At 36.4% G+C, this 15,374-nt stretch overlaps 1 protein-coding gene across 1 annotated transcript in view; it reads right to left on the reverse strand.

The window, feature by feature from the left end:
• LOC121875758 overlaps window positions 1–15,374 on the reverse strand; it is a gene marked incomplete at its 5' end in the record, with an annotated part of 126,700 nt that overhangs the window by 87,353 nt on the left and 23,973 nt on the right. The window contains 5 exons of the mRNA XM_042380442.1: window positions 2,356–2,451; window positions 4,507–4,638; window positions 8,005–8,091; window positions 10,470–10,589; window positions 11,083–11,394. Coding sequence (XP_042236376.1) covers window positions 2,356–2,451; window positions 4,507–4,638; window positions 8,005–8,091; window positions 10,470–10,589; window positions 11,083–11,394 — 747 coding nt within the window. The remainder of the gene's footprint in view (window positions 1–2,355; window positions 2,452–4,506; window positions 4,639–8,004; window positions 8,092–10,469; window positions 10,590–11,082; window positions 11,395–15,374) is intronic.

Genomic DNA, 15,374 nt, shown 5'->3' on the forward strand with positions numbered 1-15,374 from the left:
GGTGAAAGTTAGGCTCCATCAGTGGGTCTATCTAGGGCCCCCTTCTGTTTATTGTGGTGTTGGAGGCATTATTACAGGACTTTAGGACCAGCCTGCTCTGTTGATGACTTAGTGATAATAGCAGATAGTATTGAGGAGACAGTGGAGAAAATTAAGAAATGGAAGGATGGAATATAGTCAAAGGGACTGAAAGTGAATGTGCCACACGCAAAAGTATTGATTAGTGGCATGGGTGAGGTACCCATGTGCTGTCTGTGTAAAAGGTATTGGCAACAACTCAATAATTTGCAACACGTGTGGAAGGTGGGTACACAAGAGGTGCAGTGGAGTAGATGATCGATTGCAGGTAACCATGTACCCACAGCAAGATTTAAACTCAAAATGGGGGATATGTCACTGGATTGTGTTGATAAGTTCTGCAAACTGGGTGACATCATTGGTGCCAGTGGGGGTGCTAAGGGCAGTGCAGTTGCAAGAGTCAGAAGTGGATGGATGAATTTTAAGAAGCTGCTTCCTCCATTGATAGCAAAAAGATCTCCCTTCCATGTGAAAGGAATAATGTATGCAGTGGGTGTGAGAAGTATGATGTTACAGTATATGGCAGTGACAAAGGAACAGTTAAAGAGGATGACATACGGTAAATAAATTTCAGGCCAGTTAGGTATCGAGAGTATTGGCGAAGTTCTTCATATAGGAACGCTGAAATAGTTTGGGCATGTGGAGAAAATGGATGAAACCACTTGGGTTCAGAGGCATGAGTCTAAATGTGGAATAGAGGAGAGTCAGGGGAAGGCCAAGGATGACATGAGAGGTTTTAAGAAATGATATTACAGTCAAGAACCTGACAATAGAGACTGCAGCAAAAAGAGCTGCAATCAGGTAGTCATGGCTAACCCACTCAAGCGTGGAAAATGGTCATAAATCATTGATGATGATGATGATATTGCATTTCCTTAAACGACTGAAGATGCTACAAGACCCTACACAATTCCAGGGGTGAATCGATCTTTAAATTTTCCTTCACTTAATTTTCTCCATAAAAACTATACAACACAGACAACAATATATACAGCCAACCTTCATAATTCAAAGATAACTTTATTAAAATTTGTACGGTAATTATGCCTTTGGAGAGAAGGCACAAAGAGATCCACCCATTACTGTATTTTAATATTACAATGAAAAATGTATTATGAATCATATTTTCATTATGAAAGAATCTTACAAACAATCTTATCCTATATAGTTCACTGAAGATGGAATTTTTCCAAAGAGAACAACACAAACACAACTACAAAAAATGAGTAAAACAAGACATATGTATGAAATACAAATCCCCCACTGATGACAAAATGTAGAAGTTAAAAAATCATAGACAAATAATAAACAATTGCAACATCATATCAAATGCCTTGAAAATCATAGCCAGTACACGTGACATTGCAACTTTGTGTCCTACCTATCTTTCAGAAATTAATCGCCTGTAAAACTTCATTGTGTACTACTTCTGTCTAATTCTAGTTAATATCACATCACGAAGTAATACACACTGTGTACACAAGATTGAGAGGAACAGATAAGAGGCCAAAAACACCCCAACATCAATTTATCTTAATTCATAACATTTTCTAATTACTTTGGCCCATTCTTTATACATCACAGGAATGTCTTTTCCACTATTTAAACTGTAATTACCAAGGAATACTATGCCTTAATTAACATTTTCATATACTGCACAGTACCGGTATACTTCTATTAGCTATACGTATTCAAAAAAATTAATACTGTGTAAATAAAAACAAAAAATAATTAACATGTCATTGTACAGGGAGTCTCCAACTTACGAACATCCGACTCACGAACGCCCGCTAATAAAAGCAGGGTTAAACTTGAAATTTACAGTGTTTTATTTACCTGACGACCCATTTTTTGCCCTCATTTACTGTGTTTTGTCATTTTATTTCTTCTTTTCTCTTAAATTAAGTGATTTTAGATGTATATAAGGGCTTAGGCCATGAGATAATGAGATTTTAAACATTGCTCTGTGAGTACAGTACAGTATGCACATAACATGTGTTCCAACTTATGTGCATTTCCGATTTAAGAAAGTCCTCAGGAACGGAACCAGTTCGTAGCCCGCGGACCCCCTGTATATGGTTAATATAAAACATTATATGCGTGTTGTTTGAATGAATAGGCAAGGAGTATTAAAAATTCCTGGCATACAAATGATTAATTTAAAATACTGTACAGTACTGCCAATTCTTCATCAAATATGCATATACTGTACAACAAAATTTTGATAAGTTAGTTCTCAGGATAAAGTTGGTCAAAGAATAAGTTGGTAATACTTACAAGTTGTCTGATAGAAACACCAGTTTCTGGAGGAGTTCTGGTGGGTGTGTGGCTCTGAGTATGACCGTCCTGCACTGACCTGCAGTATTCTTCACGCTATAAAAAATTAAGGGTCACAAGTTAAAGTTACAGATCCAATAGTTTGATAACATCTTAAAGTTTATGATATACAGTGAGTTCTGCTATAACGCGTGTTTTATAACGCGAATTTGCTCTAACGCGATTTATGAATTAGGAACGATATTTGTATAACGCGAACGCTTGTTTGCTATAACGCGATTTTTGCTTACTATTTCTCCAATTTTGTGGTACAGTGGGGTATGCTATAACGAATCTAATTGGTTCTAGAACCTTGTTCGTTATAGCATTCGTTCATTATAGGATTAATCCGTTCCAGGCCCCCAAATACAACCACTTAACACTGAAAAATATAATATAAAATTGTAAAAATTGTAAAAAAGTGCATAAATATGCATCTAAACCCCTGAAATAAAGAATATCATTAATATTTGTAATAAAAAAACAATAAATTAGAAAAAAAAAAATTAAATAATGTTCGTTGTAGGAGTTTCGTTCGTTATAGCATTCTCAATTTTATAGGTAAAACCGTTCGTTATAGGAATATTCGTAGTAGGATCCGTTCGTTATAGCATACCCCACTGTATTAACTGTGAATATAGTAAAGAAGAATATCAACAAGAAGCGTTCTGGTGATAGAATTCCCGGTGATGATCGTAAAAGAAAGGATATAACACTTGAAGAGAAGCTCGATTTTATCAACCTCAAAATCACCCTTCTCCCCCATCAAGTAAAGTGTTACATTTACTGTATGATTTCATTATTAGATATGAATGTAACATTTATTTAGACTGTGCTATCCTTTGTGTTAGGCTAACTACTAAATTTTTTCGATTTCGAGTAATCTGCACCTAACCCTATTTTCTCCATAAGCCCTGTTATTTCTATTACGCGATTTTCTATAACACGATATTTTACAAGAACACAATTATCGCGTTATAGCAGAACTACCTGTACCAGAAAACAAGGCAGTCATATTCCTCCACTCACAGACAGACTACACCCAAAATGCTATGCTTATTTCTAGAAAATTATTATTTTTTATATACAGTCAACCCTCACTTTACGCGGTCCCACATTCCGCATTTCCACATTTACACGGTGCCCTGCCAGAACCCAGGATGCTCACATTCCGCGGTGGGTGTACCCCTTTACGCGGGTGAAGTATAATTTTTTTATTTAGCTCATAAAATTCATACAAATTATCCGGCCAGAATATAATTTACATTGCTGGAATTCTTACAATTTGATGATCATTTTGAATATAAGCATCATAGATTTTGCATTAGACATACAAATTTTAGATATAATGTTTACTCTGAGTAAATATGTTATCTTTTGTGCAAAATATATGACATTTATATTCAAAATATTCCTGGTCTTACAAGGAATCCAGCAATGTCAATTATATTATCCTAACTTTAGTTTGAGGTATTATTTATTACTATACCTGGTTTTCCCCCCAAAATTTCTCAGAGAGGGAAGAGCCAGCGAGTGTAGTGTGAGAAGAGGGGGAGGGAGTTGAGTCCATTATTTGAATGGACATTAACTTGGCGACTGTATTTCTCTATTTCTCTTAAGTATTAATTGTGTGCATGTACCATCATAAAATTAAGATGTTATTTTTACTAGAACATAGGTATTGTGTTGGAAAAAGTGGAGTTTGGAGGCCAGCTGGTCTCTATTTCATTTAATCCCATATGTTATGTTATTCACTTTACGCGTTTCTCACTTTCCGCGGTACCCTGTGGGTTACATTAACCGCGTAAAGTGAGGGTTGACTGTAGCTGAAAGGTAACTAGAATTTTTTCTAAGTTATATAAAGTGTCTCAATCATTCATCAAGTCAGTATGTGCTGACATCTCACATTCTCCAAATACTCTAGACTATGACATGTTCAAGTACTGTACAGTACATATTCAGTAATTCTTGTTAATTCAACAGAATTTGCAATTAATTAACTCCTGTATAATATTAAGTTTTCATATGTGAGGGCCATAACTGAGGGCTTATGTTCATAATGAGATAATTAATTCTTATCTGCTGTGTACAGTTATTCAGTAAAGTACTAACCAGCTGGTGTAGAGAGATGTTTAGTTCCTCCTTTGGTGCAGGGCTGCTACTAGCTGGAGAACTGCCGCAGCTGCTGCCGTACCTGCTGCCCGCACTACTGCTGGCCGTCGCTGTCGCCTCATAAACTGACTTCTGTTTTGATTGTGACAGCATATTTTACAAGAAAATAAAGGCTAATAATAAAACTGTTCTCATTACAGTCTATCAAGGTAAACATACAAACTGTACTAACCATCACTTAAACAACATGCATCCTTACCAAATTAAACTGTCTCAATCAATATTAGCAAATTTATTATACTTCTTATTCAATGAAACCCAGAATTCACACACACACACACACACACACACACACAGGCACGCACGTAGGTAAATGCACACACACAGACAGGAGGTCATGCTAACATAATAGTTAATAGAACAGTGAACTCAGCCAGGTGTCCTTCAAACTACAAAACAAGTCTGTAACAGTGTGTATGCTTTTATTTTGTTCCTGCTGTATTATCTGGAGGAAGTATCTGTACAGTATAGGCATAATGTATATAAAAAAAAAATCTTCTAAGGTGCTGATTCTATACCAGAAATGGAGAAAACAGATGGTAAAAATATAATGTATTATTCTCCAAATTCAAACAAGAATAAATATCACAACAAATACTGCATTGGCAATTATTTAAAATTCATATATAGCCCCACACTATAACTAGACATAAATTACCAAAGACTTCAATTTAAAATGTGAGGAAATTAAACAATGCAATGAGACAGCTCCAACGCATCTGTGTACTGAGAGTTACACCGGTATTAAGTGTTACCAATACTGTACTTTGTATGTTACCTCGGTATGTGTTTATATATGTATGCATGTATAAATTTCTACCCGTTAAAATATAAAAACAAAATCAGATCAAATCGCAGTTGACGTTACTCTTTAGTGTGTCCACGTTAGGTAAGGTCAGGCAGGTTTCTTTGGTTGGTTAGGTCGGGTTCTATTAGGCTCATTATTATTAATTTTCAAGAGAAGAGTATAGAATGAAAGTTACTCAGAATGACAAGATATACAGTATCCATTGCATGTGTTAAAAACCTTTAAATTATCTAGATTTATAGAGTTTGATTTTTGGGAAAACTATAATTTCTTGTTGCTAAAATCGTGGGCGGACTAAACAGTAACGTTTACTCAAATCACTAACATCATGCTCAAAATTATACCAAAATACATCAGTAAAAAAATATATACGTATATAATAAATCAGCCAAGGGCCAAACGAGACTGGTGATGACCTAAAGGAGAAGCCTCCGTCTTAGTGTGTCAACTTCATCCTGGTTATAAAGCTCAAGTGTGGTTAAAAAAATAATATTTGTGCATCAGTGGAGGAGCAACAACAACAACAACAAACCCTCTTTTCCACCAGCTGCGGTACGATCTCATCTGTGGAAATGAACACTTCAATGGAGTTGTTGATGTAGTGGGGTGTTGTGATGTATAAAGGTGTGTGTGTGTGTGTGTTGTAAGTGGATTGAGGTTGTGAGTGGGTGGAGGCTATAAGTGGGTGGAGTTCGTGATTGGGCAGAGGGTGTGAGTGGGTGTGGAGGTTGTGAGTGGGTGTGGAGTTGGTGAGTTGGTGAAGTTGTGAGTTGGTGAAGTTGTGAGTTGGTGGGGATTGTGAGATCTATTATAGGTTTTTGTTTGGAAAGCACACTGCCCATGGCAGTTGTTTAACATTTTTATAAATATTGATTTTTTTACAGAAATATGTAGTCACACACGCCAGTGTAGTTTGAAATGATCCAGAGGAAAATCTGATATAGTACAGTATCTATTTATCATTATTAATTATATAGCATAGTACTCTATTCTCTCTAATATTTCCATTACGTCCATTCATAAGATTATTTACTACTGTACAATGAACCAAAGAAAAATAAGTTTGTTACTAAAACGAAATATTTAGTTGTTATATAGTAGCAATTGTAATAGCTAACTCAAAAATTACAATACAGTACAGTACAGGTATTGTATGTCCCCAACATTATAGAAACTATAATCCATGTAACACAGACCTTCATAATGACTGTCAGGTCATGTACAAAGGAGGCTGATGAGAGGTCTAGTCAGTTCTGTGTTTCACTTGATCAGCAATGATTCACTTAAAAAAAAAATAGCACTCGATCACACGGTCAGAGTATACAGGGAACCACAAGTTCCTATATGGTAGAAAACTATACTCAGAGAATTTCAACCATGATGATCTAATTCCAGTTATAATGTATTAAACACCGTGTATATATCATACAGTAGTGGTGGGTGACACTGCCTGTTACTAGCGGCGTTTGTCAAATAAAACTACGGGAATTGTGGTTGTGTACGAGATACTGAGAGGCGTGGTGGGAAACTCACATGATAACAATGATAATAACATCAAGAGTGACAAGCCCTCTAAACTTATCTTATCTCACTTGTGCTGCCATAACATGGATCTTGTACAACAAAATTTGATCTTCACCTAATGCCACTTAAGCCTTGTTGTACTCATCCCTGACAAGATTAAGATAGTAACTGTGAAACAGATTTACAGCATGACCCAGTACAATGATACTTTGGGCAGTTTATGGTGTAAAACAGTGCTGTGTCATGTCAGAAGTAAGTTGAAAAGAATAGTTGCTATCGTATGAGTGGTGAAATTTTTTAGAAAGTGCTATGTTGTCGAGAATAAATTAATATGCTAGATATTAAAGAAAATTTTCACAATACTATACAGTAGTTGCTTATATAAAACTGTCTGTGGCATCTGACAGGGATGAGAAAATATTCAGATTGGTATTACTTAAGAACAGTACGTAATAGGATATCCTGAATGGTAGTGATGATAAGGACTTGCATTGTTTAAATTTTCAGAAGCATTATCATCGTATTTTCTATGAACATTTTAAGTGGCTATTACAGGCTTTTTTGCTACTTAAAAACTTGTACAGTATTCAATTCATCCCAAGTAAAGTACAGTAGTCAAATGAATACTTAAATCAAACTCTTAAAGTACAGCACATTAATAGTAAAATTATGCATTATGCTGAACTTAACAGATTTTGTAATTCTTATACAGTATATCTAAATAAATAAAGCAATGAGAATCTTATCCACTGTGTTATTTTTCTATTTTCATGACTTTCAGAGAAAATATAATCATGACTGCTAAGCTTAATCCGATAAAATTTTATATGTAAAGTTATTTTGGGTAGTAGGTAGTTGGCAGCTACCAAACAGGGAGGTACTACCGCCTGGGAAGATATTGGAAGCATAATGTGTTGTCTAACGGTAGACCCTGCTGCCATATGGCATCACAAAAATTGCGACCAAGTCCCAGGTCGCCACTTACTCAACAGTTAACTTTTTTCTTTCTTTTTCTTCTTTTTTTTTGGGGGGGGGGGGCAGTAATTATGAGAAACTGTACAGATACCCTTTTACCATAAGAAACCAAGAGGGAACTTATCACTTACCAGTGACTGCAGTGAGACTGGTGCAAGGTCATCAGGGCGGTTGGAGGGTGTAGGAGCTCGGGGTTGAGGTGTGGAATACGTATCAACCTGTAAACCATCATGCATGACACCTTCACAAACTGTTTGTAATGGATGAATTTCAACGAAAAGAGGCAAAAAGAGTAAAAGATAACAGGGATAAAAGTGTTCGTGTCCAAATTCTGGAACACTTATTGTTGACAAGTACAGTATTGAAGTGGCAAGAAGAGTTTCAGGATTAAACTAATAGTGGTACAGTTCAAGGGATTGGTCTAAATTTTATCATATCACAGACAAAGATAGTAGCAGTTGAATACTGAATATTAGAATAAGAATAAGGAGGACAATAAAAGGACATTATGGGAGGAAAGGTGGAAGAGATAGCTGGTTCTACTGACTACCTTAATAAAAGCTCATAATCCAGATTCAACAAAATTTTATAACACCTAATCAATGTTACATAAGCATCATATGTTTGGTAAGGCTTGAAAATAAAAAAAAATAAAAATGGCCAGTTCCAAGTTTATATCTACCCATCTAATGGCAAAGATTTAACTTCAGGTGTAATACAGTGGTCCCTCGGTTAACGAACACAATTCGTTCCAGAGTCATTCGTTAACTGAAAATTTCATTAACCGAATCTATTATTTCAATGGGATATTGGGTAATTGGTTCCAACTCACAGAAAAAGTATACAGTGAACCCTCGCTTTACGCGGTCAATTGAACCCACGGAGGCCCGCGTAAAGCGAGAAACGCGTAAAGTGAACAACATAACATTTGGGATTAATTGAAATAGAGACTGGGCCAACCCCCCAAACTCCCCTTTTTCAGACACAATACCTACGTTGTAGTAAAAATAACTTCTTAATTTTATGATGGTATGCACACACAATTAATAATTAAGAGAAATATCAATAATATTAGGTTTTTTAACACTTATATTAGTAGAAAAGATGGCTGGGCACACGGGGATGGGGGGTTGGTTCTGAGGCAGAGGGCAGATTATTGGCCCTCACCTGTATCACTTGTATCAATTGTATCACTATCCACCACAGAGGCTTGCAGGGCCTCTTTGTCAAACCCCTCAAAGTCCATATAAGTCAATATCCTCACTATCACTATCACTGACTTGGGCCGGCTGTGGTGGGTGGCGGGTGAAGAACTCGGTAATGTTTTGATGACTGGGCGACCTTGTGCACACCCTGCCCGCGCCGCTCTCCGCGTAAAAGAGTACACGCACCGCATAAAGTGAGCATTCCGGGTCTGGCAGGGTACCGCGTAAACGTGGAAACGCGTAAAAAAAAAAACGCGTAAAGCGGAGTAATACTGTTCATACAAAGTACTATATTGTATACCGGTAATAGAACTAACGAAACATTAAATATAAACGAAACACAGTACTGTACTGTACAGTATACTGTACCAGTGGGGTATTCTATAACGAATCTAATTGGTTCTAGAACCTTGTTCGTTATAGCATTCGTTCGTTATAGGATTAACCCGTTCCAGGCCCCCAAATACAACCACTTAACACTGAAAAATAAAATATAAAATTGTAAAAATTGTAAAAATGTGCATAAATATGCATCTAAACCCCTGAAATAAATCAATCAAAGTTTTGTTCGATAATCGAACTGAAAATCCTTATGGGAGCTAATATGTTAACCGAAATTTCGTTAATCGAACCGTTCATTAACCGAGGGACCACTGTACAAGGTAATTGTTTTAATTGAGAGCCCTAAATAATTACTATATTTTAGTATATAGTAGGCAGCTATTATGGTTACTATTACTGTATTAGTTTATTTTAATTTTTATTTTTATTATAATTTATATTTTCATCAACTTTTATTATTATTATTATTATTATTATTATTATTATTATTATTATTATTTTTATTATTATTATTATTATTATTATTATTATTATTATTATTATTATTATTATTATTATTATTATACTTTCATCCCCAAGGCCCTGATGTGGGTCAGTGACTTGTGTCCGGGTGGGCTAAACCCCTAAAAAAAAAAAAGAAACGGATAATTGCAAAGAACATTAATTTGTATTATTTGCAATGATATGATATGATCAGACAAATGTTTTTTGCAATGATCAGACTTTATTCCTACTGATTTTCAGGTTCTTATTTACTGAACATTCTAAAATATAGTACATGTATAGTACTACTGTGCAGGAATTGTTTATTGTTCTCAAATAAGAAAAATTCCCTGTATAAAGGATGTAACAAATTAATTATTTAATTTTCAATAAAAATCCCCTTAATATTGTACAGTAAGTAATTAACGAAGCTGATTGAAGTGAATCTTGCATAATGTTATATGGTTCGTATTACAGTACAATACAGTTTAAGGGTTGGTTTAAGAAAGCCATTTATGATAGAAAAATAGGCAGCCAAAGACTATCTAAAAAGACTTGGAACTCACCAGGCTGCTGATATTGACACTTGTGTTGAGGTCTGCCTTAATGTCTGACTTGTGAGTGATCTTGTGTTTATTTGCTGACTGATGATCGTTCTCTTGTGCAGCACTGAGATATGACACCCTCTGCCAGTAACAAGAAGATTAGTTTCAAGTCACTAAAATTTATTAAGACGTTTCCATGTACAGTGCAAGCTTTCCTTAAAATTCAATCAAGTCAACTCTACATAAAACCTTACAGTACATCATCATAAATGTAGCAAAATAATTATGCAATAATATTTATTTATTTCTAACATGAAATCCTTGTAGTAAAACAATATAAATTTTTCATGCCATTTTTTGTCCCCTTACCCATATCACATTGTAATTTCTACACATTAATATTTGTAAATTACATAAAAAGTGCCAGACGCCAAATACAGTATAGCACCAAGGTCTAATTCTCATTGTCAATGTTTTATGGCCATTTTCCACACTTATGTGGGTTAGCCAAATAGCTCTCAAATTAAGTGAGGAGAAACTCTGAGAGAAAACCGATATATTCAAGTTAGAACTTTCAACAATATAAACTCTGTATAACACCCAAATAAAGTTATAACATTTAGTAAAAACTCACCAACTGTTTTACACTGACACCAGCTAAGTCTTCCTCATCACTCAAGGGAGTCTGGGAACGGACTTCTTTCTTCGGTGAGCCTTCCCTGTTGTAGACCTCGACTAAGCTGTGAAAATCTTCTTTGCTAAATGCGTCATGGTCACTGAATGACTCCCTGTCACTGAATGCTTCATCCTTTTGATGGACGTCTTCTTTGGCATGGTGTGCCAAACCATTTGTTATGGCATGCCCATTGAACAGAGGTGGTGTAGGGGCAGGCAGATCCTCCTCTTCACTATCTAGACCACTGTGAGAGCTGTTTGTGGCAGATTCCTAGTGATGTGGGAAACATCTGATGTAAACTTTGGCACTTGAGATGTAATAAGCAGTAAATTCTCTGATATAATTGAAATAATAAAAAGAATCTTTACCCAATGAAACAAAACAAAAATTTGGATATTGTATACTGTATTACATACTGAACATGGGTAAATTAGTAACATGAACAGTAGACAAAAGACTGAACTAAAAGGATAGTACTGTCTGAGGTTTCTGCAGAGTCTGGAGAAGCTATCAAGAGATATAATTGCCTGATACTTCCAAAGATAAGGAATCGTGTCAGTCAAACTTTATACTGCAAAAATGCAATACTGTACAGTATAGGTAAATACTGCTATCAAAAGCTAATTATAAACTCCTAAATTAAATTTAAATGAATATTAATGACAAATCCATAATAAATTATATATTAGTCATTAATATTAGGAGTGCAGTATGCTGAAGGTCAACTCAACACTTATGACAAATTACAATGGCAAGAGATTAACTTTAATCAAACCTTAAAATGAGTACAAACTTCAGTGATTGTTCACAAAGCTAAAAAATTCAGTGTAATTAATAAAAAAAAAAAACAGCATACACCCCAAGATTATATATTATGTACACTGTATTATGCCATTCTGACAATTAACACTACAAAACCTTAGAAGCAGAATGCAGAACGTATTACCACACAAAACACTCCTGTCATTGTGAAACAGGATGTAGACAACAATAACAATCACTTCAAAGTGAAGGTAAACTGTTGAATACCTCAAGGACTATAACTAAACTGATGCCACACAAGTTCACAAAGTCCAAGCAACTGACAGCTCTGTCTATCACATCTACCTTAGACATGCTCCAGCCTATTCACTTCAACATGGATACATAAAACAATAATCACTATGCACTGTATCATACCCCCACACAGCTCATGCAATATGTACTGTAGCTATCTAGACTATAAGAAACAAAGAGGATGACTGTACCCCAGTGTTTTATTTGGTTATACAATAGCAAGATAAAAAAAAATAAAAAATTTGTGTAAACCAAATACTGTACGGTAATTAATACTATGTCTGTCAGTCTGATAGGCCAGGCAAGTAAGGTGACAAATACATCTAATACTTATACATTCCCAATCATACTAGTATATATCACAGAAAAATGGGTAAAGCTTCCAGTGTCTCCACTTATAAAAGAATTATATTAAGTACCTTCACTTCCCAGGAGAATATGGTGGTGTGGGTGGATGTTACCCTGTCATAATAGTGGGACTTCATCACACGTGATACAAGAGCAGGGGATATAAGCCTGGGTGATACATCGCCAGAAAAAAATTCTCCTGGGGATACATGCTGATGAAGTGGATAATTAGGAGATAAAATCACTGGTGATGTTTTCCTTGATGATACATGCAGTGGTGAGAGATTCCATGGTGATGGACTGCTTATTGCTGTCCTTGGTACTTCATCCCATGGTGATGCATGCTTTGGATATCTACTACAGGGAGAAATGTCTTGAAACTCATTCCTTGAAGAGACATGCTGTTGTGGTGTATACCTAGCTGATAAGTTTTTTGGTATCTCAAGCCTTGGTAATACATACTTTGGTGATACATTTTTTGTTGATGTATACTCTGGCAATGTATCACTTGCAGAAATATTCTGTGATTTTTTCCTAGAAGATGTATTCATGGGAAATACAGTCCTGGGTGACACATGCCCTGGTGATGTACTCCTCGGAGACCCATGACTTGTGGACTTACACAGTGAGGACACCACTCTTGGGGTCATCACAGTTGGGGATTCTGGGTCAGATGACAGTGTAGTTGAGGACTGTCTACACACAGCCAACTTACTCTTGCTGCCCCTCACCATGACTCCAGATTATCAACACCGAACAAGCATTTTAGTACCATCAGCATCATTAATTGTCACCTCAAACAGCAACCATTCAAGTAAAGCATTTATCAATTGAGTTCGTCATTAACATACGATTAGATTTCGAGCCACGAATGGTATTAATTATGAATAAAGTCTTACATAGAGTCTGGTTAATGAGATGTTCCATAAAGTCACTCTGAATAATGCTTCAGACACAGCACTATCATGATCGTTGGTTCCTAATTGTAGTTAATAACACCATTTGTCAATTCCCTGTGGGGGAGATTGAAGACTGCAGTGAGTGCCAAGAGGGGGCAGTAGGTAACAAGAGTTCTAGGTGGAATGTGAGAATGGCTGATAACAAGGTGGATAATCAAGCAATAAGAAGAGGTGGATGATGGGAGGAATATATGGAAGAGGGTAAAAATGGGTACTCTGTAATTGAAAAATATGTGGTAGATGAAAAAAGGGGTGGGAAGTGGGACAATGTAGTCAATTGAGTGAGATGAAGGCAGTGAAAGACAGAGATGGGTGGATGGGTAATGAAGGAAGGAGAGAGGGAGGGTGGAGGGAAGTAAGGAGATGGGTGGAGGGGTAATGAAGGAAGGAGAGAAGTGGGTGGACTAGAACATAAGAATGGAGGAAACTGCAGCGGGCCTATTGGCCCATACTGGGCAATCCCGTTTACACCCAACCCCTATTGCTCATATAAGCATCCAACCTATGTTTGAAGCTATTCAGTGTATTCGAGTTAATGATGATATTTGGTAACTTGTTCGATTCATCCACTACTCTGTTTCCAAACCAGTGTTTACCTATTTCACGCCTAAATCTAAATTTGTCTAATTTAAAACCATTGTTATGAGTTCGCTCCTGGTTGGATAGTTTGAGTACCTTTGTAATGTCCCCTTTGTTTAGCCCTGACTTCCACTAATACACCTCTATCAGGTCGCCCCTCGCTCTACGTCTTTCAAGGGAGTGCAAATTAAGATGCTTTAACCTGTCTCTATACTCAAGGTTCCTAATGCCCGGGATTAGTCTTGTCATTCTCCTCTGAATTCTTTCCAATTATTCTATATCCATTCTGTAATACGGTGACCAGAACTGAACTGCGTAATCCAGGTGTGGTCTCACAAGAGCAAGATACAGTTTTAGGATGACCTCGCTAGTCTTGTAACTAACACTCCTTTGTATGAACCCAAGTACTTTATTAGCCTTGTTACGAGCAAAAACACATTGTTTACTTGGCTTAAGGTTCCTACTTATCATTACTCCTAAATCTCTCTCGCAGTCAGATTTCTCTATGGCATCATTGTTCATCTGGTATCTGGTTTCCCTGTTTACATCTCCTATACTGAGTACTTTACATTTGTCCACGTTGAATTTCATCTGCCATTTTTCAGACCATTCGAAAAATTTATTTAGATCTTCCTGTAGTTTTGCTGAGTCCTCGTCAGATTTAATAACACGTCCTATTTTAGTGTCATCAGCAAATTTACTTATGTTGCTGTCTATGCCGATATCTATGTCGTTTATGTATATAATAAATAATAATGGTCCAAGTACTGAGCCTTGGGGAACTCCACTTGTGACGTTGCTCCAATGGGACTTAGTGCCGTTAATGCTCACTCGCTGTTTCCTGTCCTGTAACTACGCCCTAATCCATTTAAGGATGTTACCTTTGATGCCATGAGCTTCTACCTTTCTAATTAGTCTTTCGTGGGGGACTCTGTCGAAGGCTTTGCTAAAGTCGAGATATACCACATCATAATTGTGCCCCTTGTCCACCGATTCGATAACTGATGAAAAGAATGTTAATAGATTAGTTAGACAAGAACGTCCGCTTGTGAAGCCATGCTGGGAATCATTGATCAATCGGTGCTTCTCCAGGTGATTTCGAATAGAGTTTGAAATGATTGCTTCCAGTAATTTGCCTACTATTGATGTTAGATTGATTGGGCGGTAGTTAGAGGATAGTGATCTATCCCCCTTCTTGAAAATCGGTATTACATTCGCTATCCTCCAGGATTCTGGTACTACACCTGTTTTTAAGGACATGTTAAACAACTTTGCTAAGGGCATACTAAGCTCTTCCTTACATTCCTT

The sequence above is a fragment of the Homarus americanus genome, unplaced genomic scaffold, assembly GCF_018991925.1.
Source record: "Homarus americanus isolate GMGI-L3 unplaced genomic scaffold, GMGI_Hamer_2.0 scaffold22250, whole genome shotgun sequence".
NCBI classification, from domain to species: Eukaryota; Metazoa; Arthropoda; class Malacostraca; order Decapoda; family Nephropidae; genus Homarus; species Homarus americanus.